This window comes from Lagenorhynchus albirostris, chromosome 1 (assembly GCF_949774975.1).
Source record: "Lagenorhynchus albirostris chromosome 1, mLagAlb1.1, whole genome shotgun sequence".
Classification (NCBI taxonomy): domain Eukaryota; kingdom Metazoa; phylum Chordata; class Mammalia; order Artiodactyla; family Delphinidae; genus Lagenorhynchus; species Lagenorhynchus albirostris.
Window position 1 is genome coordinate 114,065,127 of NC_083095.1, and position 12,182 is coordinate 114,077,308.

A 12,182-nucleotide genomic window follows, 5' to 3' on the forward strand; every position below is an offset into this window, starting at 1 on the left:
TTTTAGTTCCTCATTATAAAGTCATGTTCGCTATATCTTATCAGGAGAAAGTCAAATTGGCAAGTATTTACTGAGCAATAAGGGAGGCCTCATACTTGGTGTAGAATTCAGGGCACTGACCTTTGCCCTCAAGGGACAGTTAGGGGAAACAAGACCCATACAGGCAAGACCAAACTGTGTACCATTTCCAACAACAGCTGAGACCTTTCTTTCCTCCAGGCTGTTACACATGCTGTCCCCACACCCTTGAATACCCAAACACAACCTTCCTTCAGGGAATCCCAACCCTTCCTTTAAGACTTGCCTCTCAGTTACCTCTACTGTGAAACCTTTCTGGTCTCCAGAGAGACTCTGTGCTCTGTTAACACCATGTCTATTCAGTGTCATGGTTATGAGCATGAACTCAGGACTCAGGGTGTCTAAGGTTGAATCCTGGCTCTGCCATTTACTAGTTGTGTGGCCTTGAGGAAGTTATGTGGCCACTCTGTGCCTCAGTTTCCCCATCTGTAAATGGTGATAATGACGGTACTTACTTCATAGGGTTTAGGTGAGGATTAAATGAGTTAATTCAGCAACTCTTCAGGTAAGGTCCATGGACCAGCAGCCTAACCATCACCTGGGAACTTGTTAGAAATGCAAATTCTCAGGTACCACCCCAGATCTACTGAATCAGGAAGGCTGGGTTTCAGGCCTGGAATCTGTGTTTTAACAAGCCCTCTGGGGGGATCTAGATGCATGCTTGCACTTGACAATCATTAAGTTAATATAATGAAGAATTTAGAGCTGCTGTGTATTACCAGTAGTAATGTTTAATAGTATTTACTTTGAGGAGTCTGGGAAGTAGGATAACTGATAATTTTTCTTTTTTCCCAACTTTTCTACAAAATCTGTGAATTACTTACCGTGGGTTCGATCCCTGGTCCAGTAAGATCCCACATGCTGTGGAGCAACTAAGCCTGTGTGCCACAACTACTGAGCCTGCACTCTAGAGCCCATGAGCCACAACTACTGAGCCCACGTACCACAACTACTGAGCCCAGGCACTGTAACTACTGAAGCCCGTGTACTGGGGCCCACGTGCTGCAACTACTGAAGCCTGTGTGCCTAGAGCCTGTGCTCCGCAACAAGAGAAGCCAGCGCAATGAGAAGCCCATGCACTGCAACGAAGAGTAGCCCCCACTCACCGCAACTAGAGAAAGCCCGTGCGCAGTAATGAGGACCCAACACAGCCACAAAAGAAAAAAAGGTAAATTAGGGACGTCCCTGGTGGTCCAGTGGCTAAAGACTCTGTGCTCCCAATGCAATGGGCCCGGGTTCGATCCCTGGTCAGGGAAAATAGATCCCACATGCCGCAACTAAGAGTTCGCGTGCTGCAACTAAAGATCCTACATGCCTCAACTAAGACCCGGCACAGCCAAATAAAAAAAACTTTTTAAGTAAATTGATTAATCCTTTTAAAAAAATCTCACCAAGGAAAAAAGCACATACATAAATAACTACAACTAGAGGTGGTATGTGATACGGACCCTGTAAGTAGTACAAAAGGTAATAGGAGTTAAGAGGAGAGAAAAAATTTAATCCAACAAAGTTATCACAGAAAATTTCATGGAGGCCATATTTTGCTATATTTTAAAGAAAAAGTAAAACTCAACTTTTTAAGGAAATGGGAGTGGGTGTGAGGAGGGCTTTTCAGACAGAGGGAATAACAGGAATAAAAATATAAAGGCAAAAATACGTTAAAAATATACCTGCTGGGCTCTTGTCCCATTTATGTGAGGCTACAGAAGAAAAGTTTAGAAATACAGGCTGCTTTAGAGTTTCCCCACAAAGCACGCTGCCTGTGGGCATGACTGGCTCCTCCTACAAGCTCCAGAAAGACAGGTGAGTGATAAAAACTATCTGATTGCTCTCAGATTTCAAATTCAGGCCCAGAGGACACAGCTCTCTATTCAGTCTCCTAAACTCAGCAGGGATCACCTTGGGACTCTTACCCCTTGCCCAAGACGGCATGGACAGATCTTGGGTCAAGGGAGAAGGGACTGCAATGCAGCTGTAGAGAAGCAAAGGGAGGGGGCAGACCTGCTTCCTCCCCCTGGGCCTTCAGCGCCCAGGACTCAGCTACCTGCTCAATGCAACACTGCCTCTGTTCTTCTATCACCATTAGTGTGTGTATATATATATATATATATACTTTTTTTAATTTGACCAAAAAAAGAAGAAATGAATGATCCCTCTAATAGTCAAAATACTAACAGGAAGAGGAAAAATAAAATGTATAGATAATTAACAAATTTTTATTCCTAATTAAGATTTGCTATTACCACCTCTGACACTGAACCTTATACCATTTTTTTAAAAACGGGGCTGGAGGGAGGAGAATACTTTCCATTGAAGATGCGAAATCTCCAATATGCATGTTTTCTTTACCTAACTGGGCAAAAAGAATTCTTTTACACTATAAGGAAAATATAAAATAATACATACATACACATAATTTCACATGATTTTGTTCTTCATCTAACTAGCCATAAAGCCCAAATGGACAAGATTTATCTTGTCCAGAGTTTCAGTTTCTGCCAGTGAAAAATAGGTGGGTTGATGCTCTTTCGATGCTAAGATTCTATGAGCCCATCTCTAACAACAATCCTTTTAAAGTGCTTGACTTAAGAAAGCCCCAGAATTTGTTCCGATGATGCAGAGGCGAGAATGATGAGCAAGGAATGAGGATAAGAGATTAGAAATAGCCACCACCCTTCAATTGTAAGGGTGTGTGACTCAGGCAGGCATTTAACAAAGTGAAGCCCAGTAAACATGACTAAATTGGGGAACCTATATTTAAAGTATTAAATAGCTCTTCAACTCTTAGTGATCAACTTAGTTGAGAAAGAACATAAAGGGCCACTGAATCAAGGGGGGAAAAAGGCCACTGAATCAAAAGCCATAAGCTCCATGTCATTGGACAAGTCTGTTACTCTGTGAGGCTCAGCATCTTCATCCTAAAATTAGGACACACCACCTCCCTGCATCTGCTCACAGGCGGCACGTGGGGATCAGACACAAACTATGTGAAAATGCTTTGAAAACCACAAGGCCCTAATAAATTACTTATTTAAAAACTCTTTTTTTTATTTTTAAAAATTATTTATTTTTGGCCGTGCTTGGTCTTCGTTGCTGCGCGCGGGCTTTCTCTAGTTGCGGCGAGCGGGGGCTACTCTTCGTTGTGGTGCACAGGCTTCTCATTGCGGTGGCTTCTTTTGTTGTGGAACATGGGCTCTAGGCTCACGGGCTTCAGTAGTGTGGCATGTGGGCTCAGTAGTTGTGGTGCAAGGGCTTAGGTGCTCCGCGGCATGTGGGATCTTCCTGGACCAGGGCATGAACCTGTGTCACCTGCATTGGCAGGCGGATTCTTAACCACTGCACCACCAGGGAGGTCCCTCATTTTTTAAAATAAGGTTTTCTACTATAAAAACCACAGCCCATTACCCTTTCATAATACAAAAACTCCAAATTCTTAAGTAGTGGGTGTTTCGAAATAAGTGTTTTCACTTTAGAGATTTGGATGTTAAGAATTTAACATCACAGTCCCCTCAATAGATTCTCTAAGGTAACACTAATACAACCAACAGAGGAAAATGTACATTTGCAAGGCAAGAAAATGATACATTTGGTCAAGTAGCAGTATTTTAAATGGCTACTATAACCAATCATGTAAGAGATTAGGCTGTCTCCAAAGAGCCAAAATGCAGGTTCATATATATTTTGCTGGGGACCACTCTGGCCAATGCAGTTCTAGAGGTTTCTATGACGGGATCCTCCTGGTAAATGCTCTGGCCCTAAAAGTAGAAAGGGGCCTCTACATACAGAAGAGACATGGAGCCAGGGGCAGGGTCCATTAAGTTTCCAAAAGGGTCAATGTAATATATGTTTTAAACCCTGGGATGGTAAAATACCTGATAGCACTTCTCTAGGCTTCTATTTCCTCACCTATAAAATGCAGATGAGAGTCCCCTTTGTGGAAAAGACTGATGAAGAGATTACATAGAAAGCACTCCTTGTATCTAGAGTGCAGGATGCACTCAACAAATGAAAGTGAGCATGACTAGGGAAAGCAGAGTATTTCAGTTATCTTCACCCCTAAACTAAGAGCCTTGCTCCTTTGAACGGCATCTTAAACAGCACTAGGAGCTCTTACAGAACAACTTACAAAAGAAGTAGAATATAAAAGGGATTTTATTGCAGGGAGTGGGAAGCAAGAGGCAGGGAGACTATTAACACTTACTTATCCAGTTTCTGACACTGAGGAAACTTTGCTCATTTGTCAGATCAAAAAGCAGAAGAAACCCCATAGCATCTCTGAAGAATGCGGTTGTCAAGCTGCGGAACCTGGGAACATAAAGCAGATTGGTCACCTAAACCATGGCCCCACTCTTGAGAGATAAAGCCACCAGCAGTGCCCTCAGCCTCTTACAATAGTTCATCAAAAACAAGTTAGATGTTTAATAACATGCCGCTGTTTCTCGTAACTTCACATTATATATGCACATTATACATGCATAAATCTTATTTGTGCAAGATTTACTGTATTACATTAATAGATAATTTCAACAGTGTAACATTATGTACATAATCAATGATATTGGATAGCATACAAAATATAGTCAGTAGTTATCTAGAGCAAGAAAGAATATGTGAAAACAAATCTAGACTTTCGAAAATGCCAACAATTATCCAAAGTTAAACGTGCAATTTTCTTTTAAAATAAAGACCATCTGTGTAAACTTTTAAAAAATTTTAAATAAGTTAGATGATGATATTCCAAACATGTACATTACAGTTATTTATCTAACTGATAAAAGTTTATGTGTTAATAGGCCATATGATTTAAAAACCCAGCCTGCTGGATAGGGATGACAAGAACCAGCTCGTGATTCCTTGGTCTCAGCCAAGCATTTATTGTACAGTTAAGAGTTAAACAGGCCCAAAGCAACGGTGCTTGCTGTGTTTGTCTTCTTTGTCCTGTGAAAGCTTGACTTGATTGAACATCACAATGTGTTCCATGACCTTTTAATGTTCAGTCTCTAAAGAAATCTCTTATCTCTGAGAACCATTTCTTTGGCTTTAAGGTGGGGATAGTATCGCCTCAGTCTCCCCTTTCTTGGTACTCTCTCCACCAAGGATTTATCCTGCTCTCTCTCCTCTCTCTCCCCCTCTAGTAGCAGGTTTTCTCTTATTTTGCTTTTATGCAAAGCCTGCAACTGACGGGCAAAGGCTCCAGGGAAGAAAATACTGGTACAAATCTGTCATCTAATCCGCTCTTTTAAGTTTTCTAAATTATTTCTAATCCATGTTCTTACAAAATAGTACTTATCTTTCAGAGATACGTACCAAAATAGTTACGAATGAAATAATTTGCTATTTGGGATTTGCTTCAAAATAATTGGGCGGTGGGGGTGGTGGGAAAAGGTGAGGAATATACGTGAAGTACGATGGGCCACAACTTGATGGCTGTTGAAACCAGGGAATTAGTACCTGAGTTCACTGTACTCTCCTCTCTACTTCTGCATATACTTGGAGTTTCCCATGATAAAAAGTTAAACAAACAAAATCCTTCAAGGAAATTGTGAGAGATAACATGGCTATAGCTAACTAAAAGCAACTTCAAACAGACTTGTGGTTGCCAAGGGGGGAGAGGGGTGGGGGAGGGATGAATTGGGAGTTTGGGATTAGCAGATGCAAACTATTATAAACAACAAGGTTCTATTATATAGCACAGGGAACTATATTCAATATCCTGTGATAAACCATAATGGAAAAGAACATAAAAGAGAATGTATATATTTGTATAACTGAATCACTTTACCATAAGCAGAAATTAACACAACACTGTAAATCAACTATACTGCTATTTTTAAAAAGTAACTTCATATGAAGATTTCATGTGACATTTTTGTCATGCAACCTCTGACCATATAAATTAATTCCAATGAGATTTTCTACTAGGTTTCAACAATCAGGTAAGAATAACGCATACAACTCTACAGCTTTCTTTGTGGTTGAGTAAACAGCAAAAGCAAACGGAGAAAAGTATACAGATCTAAAAAAAGGGTGGGAGAAAAAGAAAAAAGTCCATAAGTAAAAGGGTCCATTTTGAAAAGGATCCATTTTTCCTTTGACCTTGTATGAAATAAAGCCACCATTATCAGCTCAGACTGATACATTTCCTGCTAATTTGGCAGCATGTCTTATCCAGGTGCAAATCAACTAATCAGCTGGCCTTTTCCTGCTCAGGTCACTGTGTGAAGAGCGCAGCTGTTTTTCCCCTTTCCTCCAGTAAGGAGCACGTAAGTGAAGATCTCATACCTCTCCTGCCCTGCTGTGTCCCATAACTGCAGGTGGATTCTCTGGCCTCTGCCAATGGCTCCATCTGGTCCATTGGCTCTGTACACCTAAAATGGAAAAATGAAAGAGAAAAAGAGAACTCTGAGAGAACTTCTTCTCACTTTCCTATTCAGTACAACTCCCCTAAGCATCTAAATGTCTAAAGGAAATCCCATCTGGAATACAATCTTATTTGTATTTTATTCCAAATAATCGTCTTTGGGTAACACAATAATTTGTATTAAATGACGTACGTACATTATGTATCTTTATAAATATATTACAAAATATACAAGTAATACATAATTTGTATTAAAAAATAATAATCAGCTCACCTTTCCTCAAAGTCCCCTCAGGTCACTAGTTTCAGGAAATATTACCTTCTCCCCATCCTATGTTTAAAAAGTACTCTTAAAACAATTTTACAGGAAGGGCCTCTGAAAATCTCTTCCTCCATCAAAGCAATAAAAACACTGGCAAAAATAGTCAAAATCAACTTTTTCCAAACCCTTAAAATTAACAAAAGCTTGCAACATTCCAAGGAGCACCTATTCAAGAAAAACAGCTGAATATCAGTAAAAATTGTAAATTTTGTGCCTTTTTAACTTGTCCTATTCCCATTCCCCCTCCCCAGCTCCACTGTAGCCTTGAAAACCAACAGATGCACAACTACAGTAGCTGTGAAAACCATCAGTGCAGCAACCACTGTAGGAAGGAGAGGCAGAACAGGTTTGGAGTTCCCCAAAAGTCTCATCCCCAGAGTAGTGTCTGAAATCTGCCTGTAAAGCTCCATTCCCAAGTCTTGTCTTTATTTTATCCGACTTAACTTGCTCTATGAGAAAACCCTATCCTTAGACCATTTATTGAAAGCAATCAGCAGCAATTATTTAACATCACAGCTACCAAAGGCAGCAAGACCAGTTGGACCTAATCTAACCCCAAATCTTAAAGATAAGATATGAGATATCCACAGAGAGATTTGAAAAGTTTCACAATATTCCTTGGAACCTACTAGGCCAGGCTCATGTGCATGGTTGTACATATGTCCAGGAAAGACCTAAAAATGCCCTAATCTCTCGCCTTTGGCTGACCTTGAGACTCTTCTCAAGCAGAAGTGAAGGCTAAGGCAGAGTTGTAAACTGCCTGCAGGAGCATTAAGCAAACATCCCAGCACACACACGCAGAGTCCCTCAGAGAAAGCTGAGAGATATACTGGCTCAAGAATTTAAGAAACTTTCTGTCCACTCATTAGCAGACCACTAAGTTAACTAAGCAGAGACTTCAGTAGCTGCACGTAACAAGAAATACAGACTTCACAGAATTAGCCCAAGAACATCACTAAACAGTGACGACAAAAATAAATGGGAAAAACAAGAAACCCTTGGGAATGGGGAGGAATCTGATTTCCAGAGTTGCTACATTCTATCAATTTAAATGTTCAGCTCTCAACAAAATTTATAAGACACACAAAGAAATAGGAACACACACACAGATAAAGCAACCAAAAGAAACCATTCCTAAGGAAGCCCAGATGTTGAACTTACAAGACTTTAAATCAGCTATTATAAATATGTTCAAAGAACTAAAGGAAATCATGTCTAAGGAATCAAAGGAAAGTATGAGAATAATGCCTCACTGAACAGAAAATGTCAATAAAGAGATAGATATTATAAAAAGTAGTAAACAGACATTCTGGAGTTAAAAATCATAACTGAAGTGCAATATTCACTAGAGGGGCTCAAGAGGAGATTTGAACTGGCAGAAGAAATAATCACTGAATCTAAAGATAGCTCAATTGAGATCACCTAGTCTACTCACAAAAGAAAAAAAAAAGGAATGAATAAAAGTGAAGAGAGGGAATTCCCTGGTGGCACAGTGGTTGGGAATCCACCTGCCAGTGCAGGGGATGTGGGTTCGAGCCCTGATCCAGGAGGATCTCACATGCTGTGGAGCAGCTGGGCCTGCGTGCCACAACTGCTGAGCCTGTACTCTGAAGCCCACGAGCCATACTGCTGAGCCCATGCGCCACAGCTACTGAAGCCCATGCGTCTAGAGCCCATGCTCGGCAGCAAGAGAAGCCACCACAATGAGAAGCCTGCGCTCGGCAACGAAGAGTAGCCCCTGCTTGCCGCAACTGAAGAAAGCCTACGCACAGCAACAAAGACCCAACACGGCCAAAAATAAATTAACTAATTTTTTTTTAAAAAAGTGAAGAGAGTCTTGGAGACCTATGGAACACCATGAAACATACCAATAGATGCATACTAGCAATCCCGTAAAAAAATAAAAATAAAAAAAAGGAGAGATAGAAAGGGGCAGAAAAAATATTTCAGGAAATAATAGCCAAACACTTTCCAAATCTGAAGAAAAACATTCATCTCCACATTCAAGAAACTCAGTAAACTCCAAGAAGGATAAGCTTGCTGATACTGACTAGACATATCACCACCAAACTGTCAAAATCAAAAGACAGAGAGAATTTTAAAAGCAGCAAGAGAAAAGTGATTCAGCACATGCAAGGGATCCCAATAAGACTAAGAGCTGATTTATCATCAAAAAAAATGAAGGCCAAAAGGCAGTAGGATGACAAAAAGTGTTGAAAGAAAAAAGACTGTCAACCAAGAATCCTATATCCAGCAAAGCTATTCTTTAAAATTAAAAGAGAAATTAAGACAACCTCAGATAAACAAAAACAGAAAATTCATTGCTAGCAGAACTGCCCTGCAAGAAATAATAAAGACAGAGCTTCAGGCTGAGATGAAAGGACCCTAGCCAGTAATTCGAATCCATACAAAGAAATAAAGAGCACCAGTAAAGATAACTATGTGGGTCAATATAAAAGACAGTATAAATGGTTTTTTGCAACTCTTTCCTTCCATCTGATTAAAATACAATTGCATAAATTAATAATCATAAACCTGTGCTGATGGGCACACAGTGTATAAAGATGCAATTTGTATGACAATAACAGTGCAAAGTAAGGGGTAGGAAATGGAGCCACATAAGAGCAGAGTATGGCATTGAAATTAAATTGGTATTAATCCAAACTAGACGGTTAAAAATTAAGATGACAACTGTAATCCCTAGGGGAACTATTAAGAAAATAATTCAAAAAATATATAGTAAAAAATGAGAAGGGAATTTAAATAGTATACTAGAAAATATCTATGTAACACAGTTGCAAAGAAATAACAAAACAACAGAAAAAAGATAAGATACACAGAAAACAAGTAGCAAAATGGCAGATATAAATCCTACTTTAACAGTAATTATATTGAATATAAATGTATTAAAGACTCCAAGTGAAAGGCAGGGGTTGGTAGAATGGATTTAAAAACATGATCCAACTATATGCTATCTACAAAAGACATTTTAAATTCAAAAAGGTGTAGGGAAAAGGATGAAAAAAATATATACCATGCAAACAATAACAAAGAGAGAGCTGGTGGCTATACTAATATGAGACAAAATAGACTTGAAGACAAAAAGAGTTATTAGAGACAAAGAAGGATATTTTATAATGATAAAAGGGCTGATTTATTAAGGATACATAGGGATAAAAAGAGAAATGAACAATTTGACAATAATATTTAGAGACTTCAATACTACTTTCAATAATGGATAAAACAGGGGCTTCCCTGGTGGCACAGTGGTTGAGAGTCCGCCTGCCGATGCAGGGGACACAGGTTCGTGCCCCAATCCGGAAAGATCCCACATGCTGTGGAGCGGCTGGGCCCATGAGCCATGGCCGCTGAGCCTGCGCGTCCGGAGCCTGTGCTCCGCAACGGGAAAAAAAAAAAAAAGGATAAAACAAGCAGGCAGATGAACAACGAAACAGAAGACCTGCAGAACACTGTAAGCCAATTAGACACAATAGACATCTACAGAAGATTTCACCCAACAACTGCAAAATACACATTCTTCTCAGGTTCACATGAAACATTCTCAAGGACAGACCATATGTTAGGTCATCAAACAAGCCTCAATAAATTTAAAAAACTGAAGTCATACAAAGTATGTTCTCTAACCACAATGTGGTAAAATTAGAAATCATTAACAGAAAGAAATTTGGAAAATTCATGACTATGTGGAGATTAAACAATACAGTCTTAAATAACCAATGGGTCAAAGAAGAAACACAAGGGAAACTAGAAAATACTTTTAGATGAATGAAAAGCACAACATACAAAAAATATCAAGTGAACTTAAAGCAGTGCTCAGAGGGAAATTTTTAGCAGTAAACACCTATATTAAAAAACAAGAAAGATCTCAAATCAATAACTTAAACTTCAACCTCAAAAAACTAGAAAAATAAGAGTAAACTAATTCCAAAGCAAGCAGAAGGAAAGAAATAATAAAGATTAGAGTAGAAATAAATGAACTTTTCTTTGAAAAAAAATCAAGAAAATTGATAAACCTTTAGTTAGACTAATCAAGGATAAAAATAGAAGACTCAAATTCTTAAAATCAGAAATGAAAGAAAGGACAACACTACCAACCTTACATATGTAAAAAGATTATAAAGGAATAGTATGAACAATTGTATGCCAAAATATTAGATAGCTTGGAAGAAATGGAGAAATTCCTAGACCCAAACAATTGAAACTAACTCAAGAAAAAATAGAAAATCTAAAGAAATATATAACCAATAAGAAGACTGAATTCATAATAAAAATAACTTCCCACAAAGAAAAGGCCAGGCCCAAATGCCTTCACTGATGAATCTGATCAAATGTTTACAGAAAAATTAACACCAATCCTTCTCAAACTCTTCTAAAATATAGAAAAGAAGGAAATACTTCCCACCTCATTTTATGAGGCCTATATTATCCTGACACCAAAATCAAAGATACGAGGGGAAGAAAAACTACAGACCAATAACCTCTCTGAATACAGACACCAAAATACTAGCAAAAAGAATCCAGAAAAATATATAAAGGATTATATACCATGACTGAGTAGAAGTTATCACGAGAACAACAAGATTGGTTTAACATACAAAAATCAACCAATATTGATTTGTAATGGAATAGAACGGTTATAGAATAAAGGACTAAAACCACATGACCATTTCAAAAGATGCAGAAAAAGCATATGAAAAAGTCCAACACCTTTCATGATAAAAATGCTCAACAAATTAGGAATAGAAGGGAACATCCTTGACCTGAAGAACAGCATCTATGAAAAATGCACAGCTTATATTACACTTAATGGTGACTGAATGCTTTCTCCCTAAAAGACAAGACAAAGATGTTCTCTCTGAACACTTCTATTCGACTTTTTACTGGAGGTTCTCATCAGGGCAAGAAAAAGAAACAAAACATACCCAAGTTGGAAAGGAAGAAGTATAACAGAAGATGGGAATTCCGAACATCTATTTCCTATCTTGTATATAGGAAATCCTAAGGAATAAAGACACACACAGATACATACACCCCCTACACACACATGTACAGGTTATATTAAAACTAATAAACAAGTTCAGTAAGGTTCCAGTATACAAGCTCAACTTACAAAATAAATTGTATTTTTATACACTGGCAAGGAACAATTCAAAAATAAAATTAAGAAAACAATTTAATTTATAATAACATAAAAAGATTAAGATACTTAAGAATAAATTTAATTAAAAAGTATAAAACATATTCTGAAAGCTATAAAATATTGTTGAAAGAAATTAAAGAAGATCTAAATAGGAAAACATTCCACGTTCACAAATCGGAAGACTTAATAGTGTTAAGATACCAATACTCACCAAATTATTCTACAGAGTCAATGCAAACCCTATCAGAATCTCAGCCGGC

The 12,182-nt window shown here is 38.3% G+C and overlaps 1 protein-coding gene across 2 annotated transcripts in view; it reads right to left on the reverse strand.

Annotated features, from left to right (window-relative positions):
- The window catches only part of RAB27A (RAB27A, member RAS oncogene family), a 74,116-nt gene that overhangs the window by 12,452 nt on the left and 49,482 nt on the right, over positions 1 to 12,182 (reverse strand). For both annotated transcript variants that reach the window (XM_060150368.1, XM_060150359.1), the window contains exons 3-4: positions 6,361 to 6,446; positions 4,280 to 4,383 (exon numbers count right to left, since the gene is read on the reverse strand). In XM_060150368.1, coding sequence (XP_060006351.1) covers positions 4,280 to 4,383; positions 6,361 to 6,446 — 190 coding nt within the window. The remainder of the gene's footprint in view (positions 1 to 4,279; positions 4,384 to 6,360; positions 6,447 to 12,182) is intronic.